The 12,495-nt window shown below is 46.0% G+C and overlaps 1 protein-coding gene across 5 annotated transcripts in view; it reads left to right on the plus strand.

Moving 5' to 3' along the window:
- Positions 1–12,495, plus strand: part of FRAS1 (Fraser extracellular matrix complex subunit 1) — a 114,853-nt gene that overhangs the window by 59,074 nt on the left and 43,284 nt on the right. For all 5 annotated transcript variants that reach the window (XM_069012427.1, XM_069012426.1, XM_069012429.1 and 2 more), the window contains exons 17-21: positions 632–805; positions 2,813–2,953; positions 4,216–4,359; positions 10,455–10,607; positions 12,196–12,342. In XM_069012427.1, coding sequence (XP_068868528.1) covers positions 632–805; positions 2,813–2,953; positions 4,216–4,359; positions 10,455–10,607; positions 12,196–12,342 — 759 coding nt within the window. The remainder of the gene's footprint in view (positions 1–631; positions 806–2,812; positions 2,954–4,215; positions 4,360–10,454; positions 10,608–12,195; positions 12,343–12,495) is intronic.

Below are 12,495 nucleotides of genomic sequence, written 5' to 3' on the forward strand. Positions count from 1 at the left end.
GAATTTTCCCACATGCTTTCAGCTTTCACAGCCCCAGGATTTAGTGATTTCAGGGACTATGTTTTTCTTTTTTTGGTGTATGCTGCTGAAATAAATGTACATTGCTTCCAAGTTTTTCTCAACATGAGTTAAGCAGTGGATGAAATTCCACGTGCAGCTGGTATGAAATTCCACATATACCTAGTATGAAATTCCACATGTTCCTGGCATGAAATCCCACATACATCTGGTAGATTTGCAAAGACTGAGGTCATCTTTGCAGCAGTGGGAAAAGTGAAAATTCGGAAGGTGAATTTCTGCCTCGTGTGAGCCCTTCACACTGTCATTTCTTGCTGTCCCTCCCAGTGAGATGGAGCTCACTGTGGCAATTCCAGAAATTAAAGGAGAATTGGCTGCCTGTGGCATGGGGCTGCAGTTTTTTATTTGTTCATCAGCTTTACTCAGGAAAAGAGCTGTTCCTCGGGGGTGAGGGGAACGATGTCAAAGTATTTTTCTAAAATTCCTGTTCTGTTGTAGAAAGCACAGGTTGTTGGGCCTTGTCATTGTCTCTGGGAAAGCTGTCCCTTGGCCTTCTCCCTGGGAAAGCTGTCCCAGAGCTGTGGCTCTGATGGCTCTCTCCCCCTGTGTCCAGGTTGCCACCCATCCTGCCGCTCCTGCACCGGCCCAGGGGCCATGCAGTGCCTGCGATGCCGGGCGCCCGAGGACGTCCTGCAGCCTCATCTGCCCAGGGAAGGAGCTCTCCATGGCCTTTGCCTCCCCCACTGCCAATCCCAGTTCCACGTGGATAGCACAGGAGTCTGCAGAGGTGAGAACAGCTGTTCAAAGCCCTGGGGTTTGGGTGTTCGGGGGGAGTTTGTACCATGTTTGATTTGTATGTGCTGGGAGCCCTGTGCCTCCCATCAGTGTTTAAACTCTGTAACTTTCAAAATGGCATGTCCTAGTACTTTTGAGGGAAAATGTAATCTACATAAGACTCGTGACTAAAAGACTCTGGTACTTTCTTTTTAAGTGCCTGTGTTCAAGCCTGCTCAGCTCAGTGTAGCTTTCTTTCCATTGAAGCTGGGTACGTGATTTTTAGCACTGACTTACTTTGAAGCTGGATCAATCCTTAAATCCTTTTCAAAAAAAGATTGAGCTTTCTCCTTCTTAGCCCTTGGAGCAGGTCAAGACATCCCACAGCAGTGTTTTCTTTTGTGGAAGCTCTTCTGCTACATGCCCTGCCATCACGTCTCCTGAAATATCAACTAGGAAGCATTTCCTTGAAGGCTAGAGCTTGGAAAAGTGGGTAATGTGATGTATGTTGGGGATATGTGTGGTTTCCCACCAGTCAGAGAGATAGTGACTTAAGTAAAGTAGTAGTAATAACAATAGTAACAACACTACTGATGGCTATTTCTTCCTGTTGAAAAAACCTATCTTTTAAAAGTGGACATATTTTAAAGTCCATTTATTTTGATTTTATCTCTTTGTCTCAGCTCAGTGGAATGAGTGTAAGCTCGTTTTTTTGCTTTAGAGGATATTAAAAAGGAAGAAGTGGCTTTTCTTTTTTTTTTTTGGTGGAGTGATTCTGTCTTAAACAGTGCCCTAGACAGGTACCCAGTACTTTGAACTGATTCCTGAAGGCATTAGTGTAGTGTACAATCCATGCAGTGGCTGTTCCTTGGCAGGTAAAGGGTTTTCCTGGCTGAGTCCAGGTCGTGGTGTAGAAACTGTGTGAAGGAATCCCTAAATCCCCGCCTCAGGTGGGCGAACACACCTGAGCAGAGCTCAGTGACAGCGCTGAATTATGTCACAGGGCAAGAATCCCAGCACAAGCCCTCGTGGTTTTGGCTCTGCTGTGTCACTGGTGGCATTAGAGTAGGAGTTTGACTTATTGTAGAAAGAGGTGAGCATTCAAGATGTCAGACTCTGAGCTCTCACTATAAAATGCTCACGCAAGGTTTGTAGGCTGAACATTTTGGAAAACGCAAACCCACAACACTGTGCAGAACAGAAGCCTGTTCATATGTAGGGCAAAATGCTGGTTTTGTAGAGTCACAGAATGGCTTGGAAGGCACCTTAAAGATCTCTCTGGCAGCCAGCGAAGTGTAGTTATATAAATTATTCTGTTTCATTTCATCTCCTCTGTCCAGCCCTGTTTCTTGTTTCCCCAGAGTCCAGAAGTTTGTGTTCAACTCACACACTGGAAACTGTGGCCTCCAGCTGCTGCTCTAGTAAATATGAGGTTTTTAGCTAGTGAGTTTATATATTGTTATTTATTAATCAGATGGCTTAGCTGAAGATGATTTGGTTTTGGGTCCAGTACCAGGAAAGAAGTGCAGTTTTTAACTGCACTCTTCATTCGTGCTGGATCATCCCTGTGATGAGCGTTCGCTTCAGGTGGCCAGTCCACCTCTGAGGATATTTGCTCCAGAATGGCTGATGATAGAAAACCCTGCCTTGAGTAACTGCAGGTGATAACAGAAGGTGATTTCAGCAGCTGGTAAGTTTGCAGAACCCCAGAGCTCTTCCAGGGAGGACAACAGCATCACACGGCATTGGGCAGCTCGGCTCTTCATTTCAGTAATTAACTGTGTGGGTGCAAAGAAATATTAAGTATGCAGCTGTCTGTGCTTGCTCCTTATCTTCAGGAACTGCTCTCTACTTTGTACTCCTTTCTACCTCTCACAAGCAGAGGATCCTGTAAAGGAAAAATACCTTCCTGTCATCCTTGAGAAGCAAGCAATCTGGCCATATTTTGAGGCAGTAGCAAGCGAAATAAGCCAGAATTAATTTGGCTTTCTGTGTGTCCTTGTTTTTCCCTTCCCTGCAGAGTGCCACTCCTCCTGTGCAGGCTGCGCAGGGAGTTCGTCCCAGGACTGCACGGCTTGCCCGGCTTCCCACGTGCTGCTGGCGGGCAGGTGCCTCCCCGCGTGTCCCGAGGGGCTGTTCGGCCGCGGGCATCGCTGCTCCTGTGAGTGCACCTGCAGCTTGCCCTGCTGCCTCTCGTGCCCTGCACCTCCCGGCCTGCATTTCTCAGTGCAGTTAGAGATGCTGACAGATTTTTATGAAGCTGTTTAGGTATTTTCAGGGGAGAATAGGATAGTCCAATTTCAGGGAATGGAATCTCCTCCTAATGGGAGAGAGATGAACACTTGGAATCATAAATTACACTCCGTTTTTCTCCTCGGGGTTGTTTCCCTGAAGATACTTCGTGCTTGGTTTCAGAATGGTGTTCCTAGCTTGTGTGCTGTGGAAAAGACTCTTTAATGGACAGCACCGAAAATTAAAATGCTTTTATTAGGCAAAGCCTCAAATTTAGAGAGAAAAACCTTTTCTAAAGTCCATTACTCTATTTATTCAATTTATTCAGCCAAGGAACAACTTTATAAATAGATTTATTTGGCAGGCCATTGTAAAGATTCATCAGTTTTGAGGTGTGCACTGCCACCTTAGAGCTAACTGCTGAGCGCTGCTTTACGTGGTTTCAGGCTTAAATGTCAGTGTCAGGAAAGTGGCATCTTGCAAGCTGTGTCCTTTTATTCAGAAAGAGCTTTGAAAGTAGTTTTTAAGAATTTTTTACTGACTGTTAGCTGTAGTATTTTTATCTCCTTCAGATCTGTAGCATGGAAATCTTGCATCTGTCTTTAAAGCTGGAAGGACAGAGAAACAGTCCATGAAATATTTTTGAGCTCACTTAAGCCACTTTCTCTGCCATCTCTTTGTTGAGCTTTTAGCAGACAGAATGGCTAATGAGCTGGCAGGGCATTCCTGCTTTAGAGGCTTCAGTTTGGGAGGGCTCGGTGGAGAAATCATTCCTCAGTTTTCCTCTCATGCATATCAAACTCATTCCACAATGGTGTTCCTACAGTCCCTAGAGAAGTTTAATTTATCTCCCCTGTGCATCCCACTTTCGTTTTTTTATATGCACAAGGATATGCTGGAGGGAGGAGTAACAGAGCCAGTCTCTCTCTCTTATATTGTGTGTAGATCTATACCTTGATTAATGTAGGGAACAAATCACATTTTTTAAACTGACAACAGATTCCTCATCTTGTTTGTTCAAAATGAGGATGTAAGAGCCTTCCAAACCACAGCCCTGCAGTCCCTGGTGCCATGAGACCATTTTATGCCCATGTTTTGTAGGAGTGAATGATGGTGGGAGCTGGTGTTTTGGGGAGGGAGGAGAGAGGGTGCACCACGAGCATAACCAGGAGTGTTGATTTTCTTACCCAGCCTGTCATCCATCCTGCAAGACATGCCATGGCCCCTCTGATTGGGAATGCTCCACCTGCCATCCCCATGCCACTCTGGATCGTGGGAAGTGCAGGACGGGCTGCAAGGAGGAGCAGTACCTCAACCTGGTGGGGTATTGTATGGGTGAGTAAGGGGAGCTGCTGTGGGATGATCTGTGTCTGTGCCATTAACCTGCTCCTTCACACTGCCAGGAAAGCTGCTTAGGTCCTGCTCAGACCTTCAGGAAGAGGAGTTAAGTTAAAATTTGTGATCCAAAGAGGCAGTTTATGGGGCCCTAAAGAAAAACTGGCACAGTAAGTGTTGCTGTGTGCATTTTTGGGAGGTAATAGGATTTCTGCATGGGGGTTATGCTGTGTGGGTGCTCAGTGCCTGCACTTAAGCCCATCATCTGAAACCACTGATTGCATTTATCTGTTTAAAAAGAAAAATCGCTTCTAATCCGTCACACAGACACGTATAAACATATCCTGGGAACTGCTCCAACATTTTCTGAGCTTTATCAAGCCTTTTATTTTTTTTTTTTTCTGTGTCAAAAAAAGCTACGGTGTGTGAGGCTTAATCCAGGCTGAACAGTTCCAAATGAGATAAGGAATCATAAGAAAAAGGAAAAATGCATTTAGATGTAATGAATATATCCATTGAGAGGCTATTGTTCTCAGTTTAATATGATTCCCTTTCACAGAGACTTCACTTTGCTTACATCTGTGTCTTGGGTAGTCTTTTTATGAAAGACTATTTTCTTTGCTCTCCACAGATTAATTCTATGAACCATTTCTTCCTTTTAAACAACAGTGATTGTTTTTTCTGCAGAGGCAAAAAGAGCAGGGAAAGAAAGCGTGAGGAGCAGGAAAATATCCTAAAAGTACTGTACAGCTCCTTAGGAATTCAGGTTGGGGAATGAAGATGTTTCATACAGTCAAATAATTACAATCTGGAAATAATTCAGCACTTCAGTGTGAAGAGGTGTCTCTGCCTTGTACAATTTCAGGGGATACAATGGTATCTATTCATGTCCTGGCATGTCAGAGCTCTATGCACTTTATTTCTTCCATCTTATTTCCCCATTAATTTGCATTGTGCTCCCTATGAAAGAACTCTTGTGGAAAAGTGGCCTTCCAGCTGTAAATTTCGTTGGGAAAACCTTAGCACCATTTATTGCCAACCAGGATTCTTTCTGAGGAGGGTTAATTCTGCTGCTTTAATTATCCCCCTTTTTGGTGTCATGGACCAATTAGCCTGCTCCCCAAATCCCAGGTGATCAGGGAGATGTCACAGAGCTGGGCAGGAACTGGAAGCAGTGGGTTCCCTCAGGAAGTGTGGAGGGCATTCCTTGTGGCATGGGAACTTTCAGTGTCCATGTGCTTGGATGCATCGATGAAGCTGTGAGAACCCTTGCAGAGGAACACAACGGAGGTTTTTTGCCTTGACAAAAAAGTTGCTTTGGCCCCGGATCTGCAGCCTGAAGCATGTTGCTCTTTGAGCTAAAATTATGTCTGGTGTTTAAGCAAAGGATGTTTGTTGCCAGTTCTCCTAGAGATAAAGAGCTCCCCATCCAGGTTGTTAAGTTTCACTCATTCTTCTCATTCAGCACTGATTGAAATGCTCAATTTGCCCTTGCAAGTTATTAATTATCAGTTAAAGAGCAGCTGTCCCATAAAAGAGAACATTAAAACCCCTGACACTCTCATAAGATATGATTTGCATCAGAATCTAACAAAGCTTTTTCCTTCACCTCCCAAAGCAATATATTTTTACAAGTATCTTCCCATTTGTCTTTAATTCCCAACCCTCCAGGCAGAATTGTGTTACGACTTATAGGGCCTGCTGTGCATTATAGTCACCTGCCATGCTTTATGGACCTGGAGGGGAAAACCTTTCACAGAGGCTGGAGAAAACCAACTGTCACTCCAAACCATTGCCTGGGAATTAATGGTGTTATTGTGCATGTTACCTGAATGAGGATTGGAACATTCGCCTTGTCAATAGGAAAAAAAAAAGGTCTTGTTTTCAGCAGTTAATCAAATAAGCATTTCACATTTAAGCAGAAGAAAGACAAAATGTCCTAAACTTTCAAAAAAGCAATGAGTCTCTGAGCTCTGTTTTGGGCACCCAGAATTTGTGCCAGTTCTTCCCTGAGAGTGCTCAACTGACTAATTTGATTTTATAGCCCAAGTGTATGTACAGGAATGTGTTTGAGACTTTAGCCATCCCCTGTTGAGTCCCACAGCTTCCGTGGGTTTTGTTTTCCCAGTTCGAAAACACTCCGTGATTTCCCTCTCCCTCTTGTCCAAGTCGATTCAGCTTCAGGAAACTTGGCAATCACCAGTCCAAAAAACCCCAACCATTGCTAAAAGTCTTGTCCTGCTCATAAACCCCTGCCCTCACTTTTCTGATTTTGAGTTTCCTTGTTGATCTGGAAGCTTCCCTGTTGATCTTTTCATCCTGACTGCATGGAAGGGCAATTAGACAAATGCAGAGGGACTGGAGGGAAAGAAAACTGCGAACACCCACAGATACAGAATCCCCCACAGCTCAGTCTTATCTTCCAGCTGCATCTTCCAGCTGCAAGGGAACTCCCAATCCCCGTGTTCCGCAGGCCCTGCTTTCTTAGGCTGCATGCAGTTGGGAAAACGTTCAAAGCTAAGCCAGGAGAGCTTGCTCAGGAGGGGGCCTGTAACAAGCTTTACTGCCTTGTTCTTAAAATTCCAGGAGGGACACTCTGACAACAAGAAATATACTCAGTTCCTTGTAAAATTAATGAGCTGTTGCTGTCCTTTTAGAGAGACATTGATATCATCACAGAGAGCTGGAGCTTTGCTGAGCAGAGCAAGAGGGGCTTAGCTCCACCAATTCACTGGTGTGCAGTCTCCTACAGAATCAGCAGCTGAGCTGCCAGAGGAGGAAAAATCCTTTCCCTGCTTTGGTCTGGGCTCCTTTGTGCCCTGCACCATCCAGCTGGATCTCCCACCTCACACTGCCTAGGGAAGCTCTCACAGGATGCAGGCAGAGCCCTGCAAATGCGGTTGCACTTCAGCAAGAATTCACTTTGGTTGTTTGAGTGACAGATTCCCTTCCAGGTCTTGGAAAAGAGACACAAAAAAACCATTCCAACAACCAAAACAAGGCAAAAATCCTGGTCAACGTTGTGTATCCTTTTAAACCAACCGTACTGATTTGCTTTCTGGATTTACTGTAAGATACCAGAGACTTTTTGCACATTGGGGTGCCTGTAAAGCGTGTGGTGTTTTCAGCCCTGATTTTAAGTCATGCTCCGTCATAAGCCTCAGACCTCACCTTAGAGTTCAGCACAAAACTTGCATCAGGAAATGCTTTTCTGGAGAGCTCCTAAGAGGGGAGAAGTGTTTAAACAATATGAGCGGGTGATTGCTTAGCAAATGGTGGAGCTGAGAGGCAGAAATGCCTCTGGTTTCCTTTGTGAGCATTCACAAACACTTCAGAAATGATTTTGTCTCCCCAACAGCCTCTTTTGTCTTAAAACAATCTGTAACAGATAAATTCTGTGTAGGAAGGGCACTGTTTTCTTGCTTTATTTGCTAAGAGAAAGCTAAAGAGTGTGTGGAAGTCAAGTAACTCTGGAAATCTATGTAAGTAATTCCATTCTACTTTGCAATGAAAGTTGCTTTTTAGGAGGACCAGTCATAGGGAAGGTGATGGGGGTTATTTTTGCATTGAGGTGAAGAAAGAGGAAATCAGAGCCAGGTGGAAGGGGTGCAGGAAAACGTTTTGTTTGGACAGTGGGAGCCAAGTCAGCAGTCTCAGGAAGATGAGGAGGGAGGCATTGGGACTACAAGCCAAGTAGTGACAGACTTCCCTAAGAATCCAGTTGGGATACTGGAAGGGGTCTAAGGGAATTAGCTAACTGTGTTGCACTGACCTGCAGCCAGCTGGGGATGTGAAGGCTCCAGAAAGCCCAAATGCCACAGGCTGTAACGTGCCCGCTGGCTGAGCTGGAGGGAGGATTGACAGGGAGAAGGCAGAAGCAGGAAACAAGTAGGGCTGTGGGGTGTTACTGAGAAGCACAAAGAAAACATCCCCCTTCTGTTAGTCCTCGCTTCAAAGGGAGCCTGCTGGGAAAAAGTGAAATCATCTCTCCCTAAACAAAGCACTTCAGTTCTTCCCTCACTCTCTCACTCGCTCCCCAATGTCCCTCAAATTCGCCATGAGCGTCAGCCCTGGGGTTTTTGTTGGTGGTGTGTGTGCTTTGATCTCCAGGCTTGCAAAGGAACAAGAGAGTGATGGGGCTGATTCATCCTAAAACAGTAACTGGGAAAACTCTTTCCTCTCGTGGAAGCAAAAAAAAGAGGCTCGCAAAGAGAAAACTCCACTGCAGCAGCACAGAGTTTTGTAGATACTTAGATTTTTAAATGTTAGTTTGGGAAAATCTAGGATTTTTACTGCAGATACTGACTGTTTGATACCCTACACTTTCTCAGCTTCATTTTTATGCTCTGTTTATGAAACCTTTCAACCAGATGTGTTACTCATTATACCCTGCCAAAGCTCTTTATTAGAGACCAGTGGCTCCAGCAAGAGATTAAAGTGGAGGAATATTATTTTAGCAGTAAGGAGAGTTGACATATTACCAGGTAAACGTGGAAGTAGAAAAAAACTAATTGGATATATGTTAATTTTATTGTTTATATGTGCCTAAAACTCTTCACCCCACCTCCAGGCCCATGCATACAAATTACAGGTGCTCAGGGCCTTTTGGATGATCTCACAGTCCTTGCTCCTTAAGGTGGGCTGCATGTGATCCTTTCTGGCTCCAGGGACTCCAGAGAGATGGCAGGTCTTTCCACTCCAATGTCAGTGTAGGTCTGGGATCTTTGGCAGTGAAGATTCATGGGATTTATGCCTTGGGTATGGAGTTGTTCTCCTGCACAGTCGGAAGCTGCAGAACAATAACCCCTGTGAGCTGCAACCAACCCCTGTGAGGAGGTTCTGAGGTTGGTCACTGAGTTTGGGAGCATGACTGCAGGTGCTGCTTTGCTTTTATCTGAAGCACAGAGTCTTCCTGCACACCTTTACCCCAGCTCTGGCTGTTAATTCCCCAGCTCCAAGGCTGAGAGCGTGGGGCAGAAACTCGATGGATTACATACCCTGTAGAAGCAGGAGGTGAAGGAGGCAGCTGCTTTCCCTGCCTGCAGTCAGGAGTGGATCCATTTCTGAGCTGCTTCTGGGCTTTTGCAGCAGCAGTGTTTGGTAAGAATCACCTGTGTGTGACATGTAGGAGACGTCAGCTGGGGCGAGGCTCCAGCCGCTGCCGCGCTCCTGCAGCTATGGATGCGGAATTCCTCCAGGCTCTGACGTGAGCCTGTCTTCAGCTTGTAAAATTAGATTGCCTTACAATCTGTAGTAGTGCTGTCACAGGAGACAAAAGACAGAAAGGTGAACCTGCAGCAGAAATCTGACAAGAGGCCAGGTACTCAAATCAAGCCTCATTATTACATTTCTTTCAAGACAGTTGTCATTTCCTTTTTAATTTTCTCAATTACCATAATGAGGATTAATTTGGCTTCCAGGTTGCCTTACACTGCACCTTTGTGCACACAAAAAGCTTGTTGTCACAACTTTTGAAGCACTTAAGTTCAGGCAGAGGTCAGGAGACACAAGCCTGTGTCCTGCTGGGGAAAAATGGAAAAAGGAAAAGGTTTTGAGGCACTCCGATGCCACTCTTGGCTTGGCTTCGAGGGCTGCAGTGGCTGTTTCGGGTTATGGGTGTCTCGTTTGTGTGGGAAAATGTGAACAGCAGGAAGTACAGGAGAAGGTCATACAGCTGTACAGGTTGTGTTCCTCGTTTTTCCACGGTGGGAACAGAGGGAGGTGAGTGCCTAAGGCTTCCAGTGGAGCTAAAGAGAAACCTGTAGGCAGAGGCACCCAAAATCAGAGAAAGGTCTTGGGAAGCAAAGGGCTTTGAGCTGGCTTTGTGCAAAGCTTTCCCAAGCTCACTTAAGGATGGGAAAGAGGATGCTTGAATGAGGCAGGAGGGATGCAGAGGAAAAGTGAAAATGTTGTGGTGCTCAGGAAGAGCATGAGATGAGGAGGAGGCAAGAGGAAAGGAATGCTCCTTGGGTGTGGGAATTTCGGGTAGCAGGATGCGCTCTCAGAGTTCCATCCCTAACACCCTCCTGGAGTTCTCAGCAAAGTTCTGTGCTGTGCCTCCGTGCTCAGTGTCCCTTGTTCCCTCCTCCCTCCAGACTGCCACCCCCTCTGCCGTCAGTGCGTGGCCAACCTGCGGGACACCGGCAGCGTCTGCCTGAAGTGCCAGAACGCCCGTCACCTGCTCCTGGGGGATCACTGCCTCCCTGAGTGTCCTCCGGGACACTACGCCGAGAACGGGGCCTGCAAAAGTGAGTGGTTCCTACACACACCTCCAGTAGCTGCAGGGCACCACCTGGGTCCTTGTGAGAAGCTCCATGGAATGATTCCTGTTCAGTAGAGAAGCTTTGTCCAGCTGGCACGACACTGCACTGGAACAGATTTTTTTTCTCTTGCTGGTAGGGGTTTCTCAGGATGCTTTGCAGCCTGAGATGGAACATCACCCTAGCTAAGGTCTGTTACTGAGGCTACAGTAATGGCCGAGAAGGTGATGGGTTGTAGCAGCTCCTAAAACAGAAAGCCAATTTCATTCAGCCTTTTAGGCTGGTGTGATGGATGCAGCACCTGTGGCACATTTTATTTTCTTACGTGTCCCTGCATCTCCTCCACTTTTTGTTGTTGACGTGGTTTCATAGTCCAGTCATTGTCTGAGCTGCTTGATACTCCTTGGGCTCTTAGAAGGAAGCAGGTTCCTTTTCTTGGTCTATGGCTGACAGAGATATGGTAAAGCTCAAAACCGAGCACAGGGTATTGCAGTTTAGTTTCAGAGAAAGGAACCAAAACCAGAAATTCAGCACAATGTAGATGCTCCTTTGGCAGGAAGTGGCATTTCCTCATCTAGTTTAGGGTGGGTAATATTTCAAAGGTTCTCTCCAGCATTCCGGGAGCTGTGTGTTTATTTACCTGTTTTTGACAAATGAGATCTCAGAGCTGTATGAAACATACCCTGTGTCACTTGATTGGAAAGGCCCCTGAGAGAAAGAGCTTTTGCCTTCCTGGAAATGTAAGCCTAGGGATAACATTTCTTCCCTTTGGTTGATAGATTTCATTTAAAAGGAGTTGTGCATTATTCGGACTGTGTCAACTCGCAGGACATTTTGTCCTGGCTTTTAAGATCCCCAGCACAGCTCAGTGTGGTCACTTCTGATTGCTTCGCCCACTCTCACTCATGATTAATTTTATACCTATCATGACAGATGTAATGATGGCATCAATCTTTAGCTAAAGGCCTGCCAAGAAGTAAAACAGACTGATAATTTTGTATGTAACCTCTCTGGAGAAAGCAATAGGGTACATTGGCCTCAGCCACTGTGATACTTTAAATCTCTTTGGTCAGACTAAGAAATGAGCCTGAGAAGTCATGAGGGAAATGGGGAGAGGGTGCATGGAGATAGTCTGGTTTCCCTCAGTGCAATTCCTGCTGAAGGGATGGATGTGAATCTTCAGGGAAGTGTGGAACTGTCAGAAAAGCACTAAATGGTTCCTACACAGACAAAGAGGATCTGACCTGAAGCTAGTTGAGAGAAAGCGTGAGAGGGAGGTACATACTTGCCCTTTTCTCACTCTTCTGTTAGACAGGTCCTGGCCAGACCCTGTAAGAGCTTTTCTTAAGGAGAAGGGGAGGTTGAAGAGAAGAGGGTAAAAAGAGAAAAGAAGGGAGAGGATCCTTTCTTGGGCAGGAAGCACCATGCTCCACTGAGGGCTTAGACTTGGCAGGAACTTTGGGTGCTCACCATCCCTACTCTCCGTCTCGGAGAGTGTTTCTGCTGAAGCTTGTGGAACTTGCCCTGAGACATGCTTTTCCTTGAACAGAAACACTGGTTTTTGCTGTCCCTGCAGGGTGCCACCCTTCATGTAAAACCTGCACTGCAGAGGGTCCCTTCTCCTGCTCTTCCTGCAACACCAGCCTGGTTCTGTCCCACACGGGCGCGTGTGCTCCGCTCTGTTCCCCGGGATACTACAGGGATGACAGGCAGACCTGCAGACGTGAGTGCCTCTCCCCCAGCCATCTCTCCTTTCCACAAGGCATTTACCAACATGTCTTTTCTTGTTCCTTTGCTCACTGTTCCTGTTGCCTGGAAGAGAAAGGTTTCAAGTGCCTAAAAACGCGATGTGAGTTGACAGAGGTGATGAGCTGCC

The sequence above is a fragment of the Aphelocoma coerulescens genome, chromosome 4 (genome assembly GCF_041296385.1).
Source record: "Aphelocoma coerulescens isolate FSJ_1873_10779 chromosome 4, UR_Acoe_1.0, whole genome shotgun sequence".
NCBI lineage: Eukaryota > Metazoa > Chordata > Aves > Passeriformes > Corvidae > Aphelocoma > Aphelocoma coerulescens.